This window comes from Acinonyx jubatus, chromosome A1 (genome assembly GCF_027475565.1).
Source record: "Acinonyx jubatus isolate Ajub_Pintada_27869175 chromosome A1, VMU_Ajub_asm_v1.0, whole genome shotgun sequence".
Lineage (NCBI taxonomy): Eukaryota > Metazoa > Chordata > Mammalia > Carnivora > Felidae > Acinonyx > Acinonyx jubatus.
The window spans coordinates 183,832,901-183,848,190 of NC_069380.1; the positions used below are offsets into that span (position 1 = coordinate 183,832,901).

General features: G+C 35.9%; 1 protein-coding gene across 3 annotated transcripts in view; it reads right to left on the reverse strand.

Annotated features, from left to right (window-relative positions):
- Positions 1 to 15,290, reverse strand: part of GABRA1 (gamma-aminobutyric acid type A receptor subunit alpha1) — a 61,163-nt gene that overhangs the window by 20,369 nt on the left and 25,504 nt on the right. For all 3 annotated transcript variants that reach the window (XM_053226751.1, XM_015067003.3, XM_015067005.3), the window contains 3 exons: positions 12,376 to 12,596; positions 10,102 to 10,184; positions 3,091 to 3,234 (listed from right to left, as the gene is read on the reverse strand). In XM_053226751.1, the coding sequence (XP_053082726.1) occupies positions 3,091 to 3,234; positions 10,102 to 10,184; positions 12,376 to 12,596 (448 nt within the window). The remainder of the gene's footprint in view (positions 1 to 3,090; positions 3,235 to 10,101; positions 10,185 to 12,375; positions 12,597 to 15,290) is intronic.

Genomic DNA, 15,290 nt, shown 5'->3' on the forward strand with positions numbered 1-15,290 from the left:
AAAAAGACCACTGAAAAAGACCACTGGTGTTCACATGTGAGTTGGCTCAGGCAAGTAGGGCAACCCCTTCTAAGAGGTGATCTATATTGCTTCTCTCCCCACAGAGAAATTTAAGGTAGAAGATGGTTTTTATCTAATCATTCTCAATGTGTGTGCTCTTTCTTGCTATCATTCCTAGTCTTCTGGCAGAAACAGGGAGGTAACAGCACTCAGTGCCATTTTAACTTACTGTTTTTAGGGCTCCACAAGGATATTTGAAATATGGGATGGAAGACCTTAGAAAAGATCTTTGTTTCTTCCCCCACAGAAATCTATCAGGGTGGGTTTTTGATGAGCTAAAGGGGACCCAGAAGAAGTATAGTTCAGTGACTTATCGTGGAGATGAAAATGTACACGAAACTGAGCTCCTACATTGGAGAATTTGCTCACTATTTTCCTCGCCTCCCTTTCTCCCATCCCCCAAACAATATCCATTACGGGAATGATAAGAAAAAACTTTTATTTGTACAGATAAACTTGCTGTTCTAGCACAGATGAGTACTTTTAATGTACTCAACTTATGATGTCCAGCCAGCGTGGTGGTGGTAGATTAGGCCACTGCCTCTCATCTCCTATCCCCAATTTGTGCCTGTGTCTTATTTCTGAATAACTAGAACGTATATAGGCTAAAGCCTGATGAGGCCAGAGACGTCTCCGAGTTCATCAGACTAAGCCTTTCACTTTGAAGACATGGAAACTGGTCATAAAGAGGGATGCAGAGACATGTCAAGGTCACTAGCACTAGAAGTAGAGTGGAGGCACACCTTCCCGTGAGTAATCCTCATGGCTTGTGTATACTTTTACTATTGAATACCTGCATGCCACTGAATTTGAATTATTGTTTCATTCACATCCCTCAGCCTCCATTCTACTGATATTAGATGGAGAATTTCTAGAGGGAAAGTCCTATGATTATTATTTTCAATGTTCTGGGCTTAAAATACTGATTATTTGGTTTCCAATAAATACAAATTAACAACATGAAAGTCAACCCCTGCAGTTACTCTTCCTTGATTATTCTAGGCTGGATACATTTCTTTTTTTATTCATTAATTCAAAATATTTAGTGTCTCCTCTGTTTTAGCTACTATAGTAAATAATAGGGATACAGAAGACAGATATGGTCCCTGCCCTCACAAAATGTTAATCACGGCACTTACCACCCATTTTGATAATTATAGTTTATATGTTTGTCTTCCTTTAGATTTCACATTCCATGACAGCAAGATCTCTGCCTTGTCTGTCATCGACTCTCCAGTGCCTGCCACAATATCCAAATAGCATTTGATTTTTAAAAGTAAACACTGCTCATTTTAGTATGTTTTCTCACTTGTGAAGAAAAAAACATTTTCACTATTTTCCATGTTATGGAATATCTTCAAGACTATAGCAATAACTGCTACATACCATTTTGAGTATTTACTATATGTAGCACTCTGTTTAATGTTTTATATTATCTCATCTTTAATGCAAAATTATAGAATCACCACTTCTTAGAAGACACCAGAGTTTCTAATTGGATACAGGACTTTCCCAAAGTCACCAGGCTTCTATGTGGCAGGACCAAGATTTGAGTCTACCTATTTCTCACTGCAAAGTTGAAAACTTTATACTATGCCACATGTATTTTTAATGTTGGCAAAACTGAGGAGCAATTTTCTCCATTTTTCAAAACAAGAAACATAAACATTTGAATTTACAGATTAGCCATGGTTTCTATAAAGTAAGCAAAAGGCAGATACCATGAAGCAGGAATTTTCCAATAACCAGAATAAGATATATTGACCTATTACATGAACATGTTAGAATTATCAGGGTCCTAATATAAAGCCTGAAACATAAGGAAGAAATTTTTCTTAGAAAATCAGCACTTCTACCCTTACATATTACCAAATTGCATTTTTTAGAAATTACAAATCAAAGTGAATGAACTAATTTAAGATTTTAAAGACAACTATAAACTTGTTAAGTCTTCAATAGTTGAGCATAACTAAAAGTATTAAGATTGAGGGAGGGTTAAAATCCAAACTTTATAATTTTCCAGCCTGATGATCACATTACATTTAGTCATAAAATGGATATTTATATAACTAAACTCTTAATTTCTTGAAGCAACTTTAAAAGTTTAAAGTTTTGGGTCCAGCTGCTTAATAGTTATCTGATCTAGTTCTCAGTATTCTGTTGGTAAAGCAGTTACAATACTAAGAAGAATGGTACCTCACCTACTTTTAATTCCAAAGTGAAGTGGTCAGTAATGTAATTATGTTTCTGTGGAATTTAGCTGTGGAAGATCCATCGCTGGAGACATGAATGGATAGGTTTATGTTGAAGAAATTGACTTTTGGTATCATATGTGTAGAGGTCACTGCTACAAATGCACGAAGATTCATCGAATCATGGCAATAAATTGGGCGTAGATGATATTAATAGCTAACATTTAGTAAGAATTTTTTCATGGGGCACCTGGGTGGCTCAGTTGGTTAAGAGTCTGATGTCAGCTCAGGTCATGATCTTGTGGTTTGTGAGTTTGAGCCCCGTATCAGGCTATGTGCTGACAGCTCAGGGTCTGGAGCCTGCTTCAGATTCTGGGTCTCCCTCTCTTTCTGCCCCTCCCCCACTCATGCTCTGTCTCTCTCTGTCTCTCAAAAAATAAGTAAACATTAAAAAAAATTTTTAAAAAAGATTTTTTATGTGCCAGAAAATATCATAAGCACTCTTTATGGATTTAATTTATTTCTTCCACAATCATCAGGTAAGGTAGGAGTAAGAATTTAATCCATACATTCTTCCCCAGAAGTTCACATTCCTAAATACTCTGCTACCCTGATCACATAGAATCAGTACCTTATTTTGCCAACAAAGAAACAGAGGCCAAAAGACGTTAAATGCTGAATCCAAGGGCAAAACTCTATAAACTCGCTTAATTGGTCCTGGTTTAGCAGAATTTCTTGTTTCTATATGTGTTATTGAAGACCTTACTGAATTCTCACATTCTCACAAAAACTGCTTATATTTCTTCTGAAATATCTGGAATAATCAAATGGCACTTACCTGTACTAGATTGAACAATTCCAGAATCTACTGTTTGCCCAAGAAGGTCATACTGATTTAGGCGTGATCCATCTTCTGCTACAACCACTGAGCGTGCTGGCTCTCTGGTCCACTCATAAACAACTTCTGCTCTGGTATAGGCATCTGAAAGGAAAGAAGGGTACATGGCCCATGTGTTATGCCACTTTCATTCTCCTAATTATTTGGTGAGTCCTATCAGTTTCATATTTTCTATTGCATGGTTGCAGAGGGCAGGCCAGGAAAGGAGAGCCCATATCCCTTAGTTTAGAACACTAAAACACATTTTCCTGATTTGTTCAGTCATCTGTTCACTCTTACAACAAATGGTTATTAAGCATCTACAAAAGACAAAGTGCCTTACTGAAAATATGCTACTGAACATAACTAACAAGTTTCCCTACCGCTGTGACAGTAATGGGGACAAAAACAGATAAGCTAATAAACATATAACTTCAAGTAGTGTTAAATGCAATAAAACCATTCACAATAGGTAAGAGGGTAGAGAATGCACTTATTTTAGGTGAAAGACTCAGAGAGGGCCATTGTGGAAATGACAATTATATGCATGACAGAAATGAGAGTAGGCTATATAAGTCTTGGGGAAGAGTTTGATAGATAAATGAACAAACAATTTTTTTTTTCCTCTGGTGCAGGTAAAAGCGTGATATATTTGAGTAAGAACAGGAATACCAATATGGGCAGAGCTGAAGTCCATATGAGATGACATAAGGCTAGAGGTAGTAGCCTGGGTCCAGATTATGTCTGGCCAGCAGAAGGTCATGATAAATGTAAAAAGTAACACTGGAAATTTTACTGAACATCTGTTTCTAAAGGAAGTCTGATTTTACTTCTTTTTACATTAATTCTCCTTTTAATAGATATTTACTATGACAATGATGATGTTGACAATTTAGCTCATTACACTTCTCAATTGTTTTCATTTACCATATCAGTTTTAACCTAGTCATCCTTCTATATGAGAAGCTAGGTCAAAATCCTGATTCATTACTCAGGAAAGTTGGGGGAAGAATTGTACAGAATAAGTGAGAAGAAGAAGAGATTCCATAGTTTTTCTGGTGGTCACAGAACACCCACTATACATAGGGTGGAAAGATAGTACACACTTTCCTCTCTTGAGATGTAGAGTGATATTAAAAGTTAAAAGACTATTAGATTAGCAAAAGCAAAGTTTCCAGGGTGATTGAGAGGCAGATATGTTGGCAAAAGTTGGCTTTACTGTAAAAGCTTTATCCCTTACCCAATTTCTGCATTAGGCATGGTAGACAAAATGCCCAGGGTCCACAATACCTTCAGGTGGACAAATAATGTTTTAATTTCTTTTAAAGTCAGAAAAAAAAGTGATCCCATTTGGGTTTTATTAATCTTTATACAAATACAGTCCTCAAGTAAAAAAGTTAAAAATATAAAATTATAAATCAAAGTATAGTTTTAATATACATTTTTTGAGGAATTGTTCAAAAAAGGCAAACGTGTCTAGAGCCCATAAAAGTCATAATGCATCCCTGCTTTACCCATCCCCTCCCATCCCAAGGTAACCAAACTTGGGTGTGTTTTTTTTCAAATCTTTATTTGTCCAAACTCAAATATTATGAGATATGAAGTGATCATTGCATTTTTACACACACGTGAAGCTGCCATAAAAAAGATGTGAGCCGTGCCCCTCATTCTCTGAACAAAAGCTTTTTTCTGTCTCTGGGATGACTTTTGCAGAAGGTTCAGTCAATATTAGTATTAGTATTCTCCTAATTTTACATGGGTACCCCATCTGCTTCAGCATTACTTCTGGACAGATTGATAGTCAAGTTCAAGTATATTTTTTATCAAATTTTCCAGGAGTTTGAGAGAATATACTAGAAATTAATTTAGTGGTTATTGCTTCTTTCATAAATATGTAAGACTGATAAATGAATAGTTTTGGAATCTGTTCTCACTGATTTTTCTTTTTTAATTGTGGCTGTCCTCATTGACTTCTTTCATGGCACTAGTCTTGTATGTATGTACATATGTATGTACGTATATATGTGTGTATTTATTCACAGCTTTATTAAGGTATAATTGACAAAAATGTAAGACATTTAAAGTGTACAACATGAGGATTTGATATACATATGCATTGTGAAATAATTCCTACCATTGAGTTAACACATCTCATTGACTTAAAAATGTTTTGAATCATTTTAGCATTGCATTTGTTAGAGAGGAGGATTGCATTTGTTAATAGCATCTGAAACATGATTTATTTTTATAAAATCCCTCAAAGAGTGCAGAGCACATTAGTTTGAGAACCATATTGCTTACAATTTGTAGGTACCTATATTCAGTAAAATATTTTTCTGATCGTGATAAAATTTTTTAATGGGCCTTATCTAAGAAGACATATCAAGTTTATGATAACAAAGAATCATTGATTGTTAATATGGAAGGACTTTAGAGGTGATATAGCTTATCTCATTTTACAGATGATAGACCGAAGCACAGAAACTGTGAATGACTTGTTTAAGGGTGCATAGCTGTATAGTGGGAAAACCGAAGTAAGAGCATAGGATGACATCCATTCTACTCCAGTGCTATTGATAAAGATATTCTAGGCAAAAACTGTATATTAGATGCTTAAAATCCAAGTAAGGATACTTGTTGGTCAAGTAATTAGGGATGAAACCAATTATACACTTTCTGTCATTTCATAACTAATAAAAAAAAAACTCTTGCTACTGTATTACACTAGCATTAGCAACAGTGCCTGGACTCCCTATTTTTTTGTACCTCATCATGTGTTGCCAATGGGCTGCTAATATAATTTTAGAGGAAAAGATCTGTTACCATTGACTTCTCATGTCATATAATTCCATGTCTGATTCTTGCAACTTCTTAGAAACTCCATTGTGCACAAAATCTACAATAAACATGACATTGTTGTGAAAGTGGAGATTACGTATTGTTCATGTCTCTCAGTGGAAATCTCCCAAAATGCAGAGTAGATCCACATGGTGAAATGGGTGATGGGGATTAAGGAGGCCACTGTGAGGAGCACCGAGTGTTTTATGGAAGTGTGGAATGACTATATTGTACACCTGAATACATTACACTGTATGCTAACTAACTGGAATTTAAATAAAAATTTAAAAAATGGCATTTTAAGATGTAAAAGACAGATATACATAAGGCATCGTAATAGGTAATATACCTTATTTCTTCATTTCAGTATCTAGTAGAAAGTAGGTCTATGAAAACTTCCTTCCTTTGAGACTATTCAGCAAAGAGAAAAGAAGCTTAAAGACAACCTTCAGCTATTTAGTCAAAATGTTAAGCTCAGATTTCAAATAAATGAGCAGATTACCTAAGAAAAATTTAAAATATAAGACAAAAAGTTTTGGTTGGGGTTATGAAAGAACTTTCTGGGGCTACAGCACTGGAAGCATAGACTTGGTATCAGAAGAGCAGCTACTTATAGACACTATCACTTTACATTTAGGAGCCTTCATCTCTCCATTTGTATGAAGCAGGTGCACTGAATAATTTCTAAAGTTATTTATTGTTCAGAATTCACTTACATTTCTACTTATCCCTCTCTCCTTATTTACAAAGCACTGTGCTTGATAGTCAGGGAACCATCACTTATCAAGTCCTTTCTAGATCTAGCACTTGCTTAGATATTCTTTTCAGAATATAACCTGAATCTCTTATGTTAATTTTTTAAAGGTTTATTTATATTTGAGAGAGACAGAGAGACTGCAAGCAGTGGAAGGGCAGAGGCGGGGGGTGGGGCAGGGGCAGAGGATCCAAACTGGGCTCTGAGCTGACAATGCAAAGCCTGACGTGGGGCTCGAGCTCATCAACCATGAGATCATGATCTGAGCTGAAGTCAGAAGCTCAACCGACTAAGCCACCCAGCCACCCCTGAATCTCTTCTTTTAGTATCAAAGCCCCATTTGTATTTTCCTCAAAATGCAGTTAAAAGACGTCAGCTGGAGCATGCATGTTGTCTTCTGGTTATCTGGCCTTATGAAGAGGGCTCTATCCCCAATAAGCAAAAAATGTGATGTAACACTGACAATCAGGGTCTAATGGAGAGTGGTAAGGAAAAACATCTGCTTTTCTGAGCTTAGTTCTTATCAACATATGGATGAGGTTGCCCTGGATGCTTCATAAACATAGATTACTTAGTGTTCTACTAAATTATTACCAAATCCTCTATCTTATCTCTTGCTTATTCTCTTCTCTGACATTTTGGCAAGACATTTGCTTCAAAAACTGGGTCAAAGCAATTTTAGCACACTTTTGCCTCAGTTTCTTCATTTCAGAAGTGTGCTGACTAGGCCAGGTCAGAGAACTAACCATACAATAAATCAACCACTGCGGCTTCTCAAGCCAATGGCAGGCAACGGTAATTAGTCATGGTGCGCTCCCACTGAGCTCCAATGCTTACCTTTCAGTGTCAAGTCTTTTCTGTTTCTTTAATTCCCCACAGGCCTTAAATTGGCTATCTTTTCTGAGACTTAAACATTGAAGGGGCATTTTAAACCTGATTGTTATAATTTTTATCCATTCAATAAATATTTACTGAATGTCTCCATTATATCAGGCTCTGTGCTAGGAAATGCTGAAAAAAATAGACTGTGCTCTCATGGAGTTTACAGTCCCCAGACAATAAAAATGTCAACCAATAAATAAAACTAATAATTATTGCTGTAATATATCTAAATTAAATATGTATTGTAATCAAGAAGACTGGCAGGACTGTATGTAAATTTAGATAAGGTCATTAGGGAAGGCCCTAGGAAATGTCATTTATACTGAGAAGTGGAAAAATAAAAGAAGCCAGTCCCATTAAGAACCAAGGGAAGAGTAACCCAAATAGAGAAAAGAGTATGTAAAAAGGCTCTGAGGTGGAAAACAGATTTTTATTTTTCTTACACAAGACACTATTTGTTTTCTACTCACTATCCATTTCTCCCTTCCTAAAATACCTCCTATTTTCTTCTTAAGTAGGCTGACAATGTGCCTACTTAAGAATATTTCTTCCCAGCCTAATTTGCAGTTAGCATGGGCAATGGGACACATCTTTGATTAATGAGATGTGAGCAAATGCCTGCTAAGATTTTAGGGAAAGCTTTTATCTTTTTGATACAGGTGCTAGTTCTTTCTTCTTTGTCCACTGTTCTTTGTTTTTAAAGCAGATGCAATGACTAGAGTTGCAGCAGCCATTTTGTGATCAGGAAGAACATCTAAGGGCATCTTAAAACATCATCCTTGTTGAGATGCTGACTAACCAATAATCAACCAACAATCACTTACCTTAATTCATCTCATATAAAAATATAAACTATTTTTTTCAGCTATACAAACTGCTTGAAAACATTCCTGACTAATATACTAAACAAGTAATTTGTTGTCCCAAGACAAGGTATTTCTGAAGGTAAAAGGGGACACTATTAGTAGTTATGCCATGATATTAGGCATAAAATAAGTATAGTCCCAGGCAAACTATAATGAATGATTTTCCTAACTATAAGATTATTTTGTGGATTGGATGAACTGATACATATTCAAATGTTTAATATACTATCTGACATACAAGTAACACATACTACATCATATTATTGTTAAAAATGAAAGTGGTAACCAAGAGAAAACGTAGTAGTCCATAACATAGAATATACATTAAATTGGGGAAAGAGTGGGAAGGGGAGGGTTACCACCAAAGGCCTGTTTGGCTGACAATGTTTTAAGTAGTTTGTCCTTGGGTTTCAGCAGGGAATTAGATTTATAAATAGAGACACTTGTCTCTCCATGAGGAGTGCTGCTAGGAGCCTGAAGGCCCTTTGCTATTTTCTTGGCTTGCTGTCTTCCTACACTACCCCTATTTTTTTTTCTATGAATCATATCTTCACCAAAATAGTTGCTTAGACTGTCTGTCTAGTGGGAACAGAAAGCTGGTTAGGTAGTCCAGCAGTTGACTCAGTATTTGTAAGTAACTCTCCTGCAGGAAACCAGGAATACACTGGTCTCACTCACTTTCTGCGTGTGTGCTATTCAAAGCAGAAGGATAAAGGAGGACCAGAGAACCTGACTCCATTGGCCAAGGTTCTCTTGGCTCCTCTGATGTGTGCCTGCATATTTTCAAATAGCAGAAGCCCAGACAATTATCATAAAGGTATCTAGGATACCTCCAAAAGCATTAATAGACACATGGATTTCATGGTATATCCAAACAGACCTAGAAGTCTTCTAAAGACTATGATTAGGGTAAGTTCTTTTCTGGCAATATATTTTTTTTGGTGTAGGCTTCATTATTAAGAAAAAAGTACCATCTGTTGCTGCCACCTACCAATATTTCTATCTGATAAACAATGTGCAATATTTTTTTAAAATTTTTTTTAATGTTTATTTTTGAGAGAGAGAGAGAGAGAGAGCGAGCAGGGGAGGGGCAGAGACATAGACACAGAATCCAAAGCAGTCTCCAGGCTCTGAACTGTCAGCACGGAACCCAACGCAGGGCTCAAACTCACAAACTGTGAGATCATGACCCAAGCTGAAGTCGAACGCTTAACGAACTGAGCCACCCAGGTGCCCCACAACTTGCAATATTCTTAAGGTTAAACAAATGTCATCAATGATGCAAAATAAACATAATGATCTCCATTTATTAGAAGGAAGATATTATATATGGGGTAAAAACATCCATACTCCTCTTATTTTTCTATTAATACAACTTTAACAAAAGTAGAATTTTTCTAATTAATTAAATCCATTCTTTCTCATTGAGGAGATAGGGAATAATGTCTTCCTGAAATAACATTAAAAATGAAATAAAAGATTATTACTTATAGAAAGTATTTGCAGCAAATAGCTATTTAAACTTTCTTCATGCTCTTTACATTTCTAACAGACGTTATTAACCACAGCTTTCTTTACTAAAGATGGAGGTCTCTCATAAGAATGAAGAAAAATTAAAAGAAATTTACTCACAGCTTCCAAATTTTAGTGGGCAGGCATGGGCATCCATAGGGAAGTCCTCTAAATGCATTGGACACTCAGCTCTCACTGTCAGCCTTATCAATTAAAGAAAACAGCAGAAATAAACAAGAGCCCTATAGATTAGATACTTTCTGATAAGTACAAATGGTGTGTTACTAACTATAGCAAATATATTAACAAAGCAAGAGAGGCCCACACAAACTGCAGCACTATTCTGAGCTATTAATCAAAAGATCTAAAAGGAATTATTTACAACAATGACTGGATGACACCAGAATTTGTATGATGAGCAAGAATTGTTACTGTTTCCCAAGACAAGGATCATCACCTCATCCATTAAACCCAGCAAATATTTGGAGACTAAAATTAAATATAAGCAAATAAATGCTGGTATAAGACTTGGTGGAGAAGACATGGGTGGTGAGGAAGAGAAGAGAATGCTTTCTCTCCTCAGTGCAGCTCTCCCTATCTCCTTCCATCTCCTTCCCAAAAAAGCACCAAATGCATAAACCAACAAAGGAGTAGGTAAAGGAGGAAATGTCCGCAGGCTTTGTGAGATTGACAATAACATAGAGTCTCCTTGAGATTTTGCATGTGATCTCACTATATTCTAACCATTTCATTTTCTTTACAAATCTACTGACTAATGGAAGCCAGGACTCTGCTGTGCTTCTCTTTAGTTCCTCTCTTTAGAGAATATGAATTCTATTTATGTTTGAAAAAGGGTAAAGAAAAAATTTCACTGAAATACGTTTGATCTTGTTTGGTGGGAATTATGAAGGGATTTATGGTTTTTATAAAATATATTTACCCATATTATTAAGTAGCTCAAGAAATGTGGTCAGGATGGCTTTATAGCCAGTAAACTCATTAAGTGATTATAATACTGACTGAAGCAAATATGAAATGGGTAAATTAATGATTAAACTCACATTTTAAAATTAAAATATTAAGGAAAGTGATAACATATTAGCAAAGGTGGTGAGAAATTTATGAGACGGGAGATACAGTCTAGTTATTGATGAAGAAAACTGAATATATCAGAAAGTATTAATTGGTAAACTTATCAGATATGCAAGTCCTGCCCTAAAAGAGTGCCAACTTGGAGGAATAAATACTGAACTTAGGCTCAAAAACAAGATATTTTACAAGGGGAGAATATTTCAGGTTTCAATTATAAATAGATCCTATTGGATGATCTGGAAAGGTCTCAACACATTTGTCCACTGATCTTCTATTTTCTTTCTTTCTTTTCTTTTCTTTTTGTGAGATTTCTTTTCATTCTTTGAGTCCTATTATACATTTACTAGTTGAATCCAACATCTAAAATGGCTCTTGAAGCATTTTATTTTTCTTTCTTTTCCATTTGGATATTTTTGTATAAAAAGGTAGGAATTCTGGCAGCTTTCTTCAAAAGCAAACTATCACTCTATTCCCATGCTAAACAAACTCCATCAAGTCCAGGATTTTGCCTCTGTTACCTTTTCATGACAAAGGAATAATTGGACAGTCTGAATTACCAAGTACTGTTCAGATCTACAAAAACAACATTCTAACAAGTCACTTGGGTATGAAATCACTGCTTCCCTTAATAATGAGTTCTGGACAATTTTTAATTTCTCATGAATTAGCAGTATTCTCAACATTTTTTCTTTAAAAATATTCACAACTTTTTTGATTCATGTTTCCTTCATTCAATCATGAATGAATGAATGGTATCCAGAATTTATAATGATACTATTATATATATATATATATATATATATATATATATATCATTATAAATTCTTCTAAATGTATACCTTCACATGAATCTACAGTTTTTAAGACCGTTGTGCTGTCCTAATTTTTCCCCTTCCTTTTATTCCCTTCCCCCCTCTTTTTTTAAGTAGAAAAACTTTCAGATATATACTTTGAGATAGCTCCTAGAAATTTAATCTAGACTTTACTGGGATGCAGGAATATATGGGGTTAATAGTAGGGGAAGAATTTCCTTATACTGAATTAGAGTATGTTGGAGAGATATATCACTTAGTATACATTATAAATTTTTTCCCATTTTATCTAATCATTTTACTTAACACCTCAATACTTGCATAATATTTCAGTCAATTTATTTCTCACAACAGAGTAATTATTAAAGTTGTAGAATAGGGCAGACAGGAAACGAGACACTCTACCATGGCCCACTGGCTTCATGATCACATATATATGGGAGAGAAAGAAGTTCAGAAAGAGACCCAAACAGAACACAGTCATCCTTACCTCATGGTATACAACAAGGTACCATCCTCTGTGATCCTCAGGAGTTTGTTGGGCATGGTCATGTTGTGTGCCACTGACTTCTTTCCATTGTGAAAAAAGGTATCTGGAGTCCAGATCTTACTTGCCATTAGGTTATTTAACCGGAGAACTGTCATGGGTCCTTTAAATTTTAATCTTTCATCCTTCCAGCTTTGACGGAAAAATACATCTATTGTATATTCCTAGGTAATTTTGGAAAATGGCAAAGAGTACACTGAGCTATATTTTGCAATGCAAATAGCTTACACAGACCATGCATAATTTCTGTAACTTTAGAAGCAAAATATGAGCTAGGTGATGTTTCCAGAAGTAAACTTGTGGTAGCCTGTACATATTGGTGGCAGGTGAATCATGGCTGGCATAATCATTTTTTAAAACACCTAAAATGCCTGAAATATTTCTCGGTCAGAAAATTTCCACTGATTATTTCCTGAGATATGTGAAAGGAAAATCATGTCCTACTCCCTACAGCTCCACCACACCAGCACTCAAAAAAACCAGAATACAGTACACATAAAAAATAAAATTCATGTTAGAGCTTATTACATACAGGAAAATATTTAAATTAGGTTAATTCCAGTTATGAAGACCCAGCATGGTATTTGGAGCGGGGGTGGGGGTGGGGGGGTGGGGACAGTGCTTCCATAGTTTCTGAAAATCTCAGTCAATCTCAAATCATCCACTGTGGCTTCTATGGCTGTGTTTTCCTCTCTCTTGTTCCAGCTTCTAATAAGAGTGTGAGAATCCCATATCCTTTTTGGCTAAGTAAATTTTTTTCTTTTTCACATATAATGTGCAGAGACTTTCAATTCTCCACAACAAAGAACATTATGAGGATAAAGAATCTGTTTCACTGTTATTTGAGATCTTTGCCAAAAAAAAAAAAAATACAGAATACGCGGGTGTGTGTGAGTGTGTGTTTGTGAGATTATGTGTGTATAAGACACATGAGAAATGTGTGAAGCTCATCATCATTCACAGCCAGGGAATCTATTTATTTGAATAAACACAGCATTCCTTATGGCAATACCCAGAGACAAACATCTGCTAATCTGAAAACAAGCAATGTGACTTACCAGCTCCTAAAATTGAAAAGGGTAATATCCATCTTCCTTGCAGCACTTGCTACACTGACACTAAATTTCGAACTTAATGGTTTGAAATAAAGATTATCACATTCTCCATTAATCTTAGCTTGCTCCAAACTGGAAGAAAGACTAACTTGAAAATATCATGGTACATTTTCTTAATCCCCTAAACCTCAATGCATCAGAAAGCTGTTGTTGTTGTTGTTGTTGTTGTTGTTGTTGTTGTTTTTAATCGTATACATACAATCTTAAAGCATGCAGAGTATATAATGTCTGTGTATAGACATTTTGTGCATGAATTTAACCACCTGTCTCTTTCTCAGGGTTTAAGTAAGATTGGGTAAAGACTGAATAAAGGTTTATGCTTCGGCCACATGTTTGGCATTGCTGAGCTCTTACTGATCAAGTAGCTAACAATTATTACTGCATAGTTTACAGTGTGTCAGGCATAGTGTTAAATGCTGATCGAGACAGCAACAAGGAAGTGTGACATAATGCCAGTTTATTTTTGTGGGCAAGAGAAAATACCTTGATTTTTGCTTAGGTTTTCCTGTGTCCGGAAGTGTGAGGTGAAAAAGCACTGAGATACATGACATAGGAATTTACTCACCAAGAAACATTTGTTAAGCATCTTTTAATTTAGCAGAGGGAGAAGCTGTTTAGATTTGGATGCTGTAAGGGAAACTCATGTAGTGCGATGGGCTTGGAAAGGCATTTTCCATGAGGAGAGAAATGGGGAGGGAGTCTATGGGCTATGTGGGGAAGTGATACAGAGTAGCAGTGCTTACCCTGAAAGCAAATGGAAGGATTTACCCTGAGCTGTGTTTGTTCTCATCTCTGGACAACAGACAGGCTTATGAGATAGGGACATGATAATGATGATATTTCTATTACTCAGGAATCAGCCACATAAGCTCTATTTTCTGTCCAACTGAACTACTTTACCCTGTCAAACACTAGAGGGAATAGTCACTTGTAAATCAAGATTTCAAGGATGCCTAAACTGACCATATTCCCATGAATCCAACAACTTTGCTTGTTTACTCACTCCAAGGAGATCTTTGAAAATGAAATGTTAAATATTTTAAAAACCTTAAAATGTATTTATTATCAAATCTTTAACAAGCTCTATCCCAAAGTCAATGATTCCAAAAAATTATGTCAAAACTTGCCAAATTGCTTTTTTTACGTAGTTGTCATGTTTACAACCAGCTTTACTTACCTGTGCTAATGGCAGACATTGAAATGCCCAAATTCATTTATGAAATTCTCCCTTCAAATACTGTACTGGTGGCACAAACAGGCACACACACACAGAAAATTAACTGGATAAGCTTTGATTCCCACGTTCCCTTCAGTTCGAAGTAGAAATGAAAACTGAAATAAAAGCACTTGATAATGATCAAAACCCATCTAATCAAGAGTGTAAATATTTGGTTTCTCATTTTCTATGAAAGGCCCTGCAATGTTGCCATGGGAGCGGCAGGTGGCTCTTGGCATGACCTAACCCTCAGGGTCAGAGTTCATTAGGCCAGGATGGGCCAGAGCTTTCTTCAGGAAGCTGGAACAAGAGAGAGGAAATAGACCCATACATAGCATGATGGTTATGGATATAAGTTCCAAACTTGCTAATTAGAACTGAATTGTCTGTCTTCCAGATATATGACTTTAGGTCATTTTCTTGGCTTTCTAAACTCCAGTTTTTGACCTAGAAAGTGGGGATCATGGCAGTACTGATTTCACTGGCCTATTGTGAGAAGCGAGTTAATGCAAGTGAATAGCTTGCAA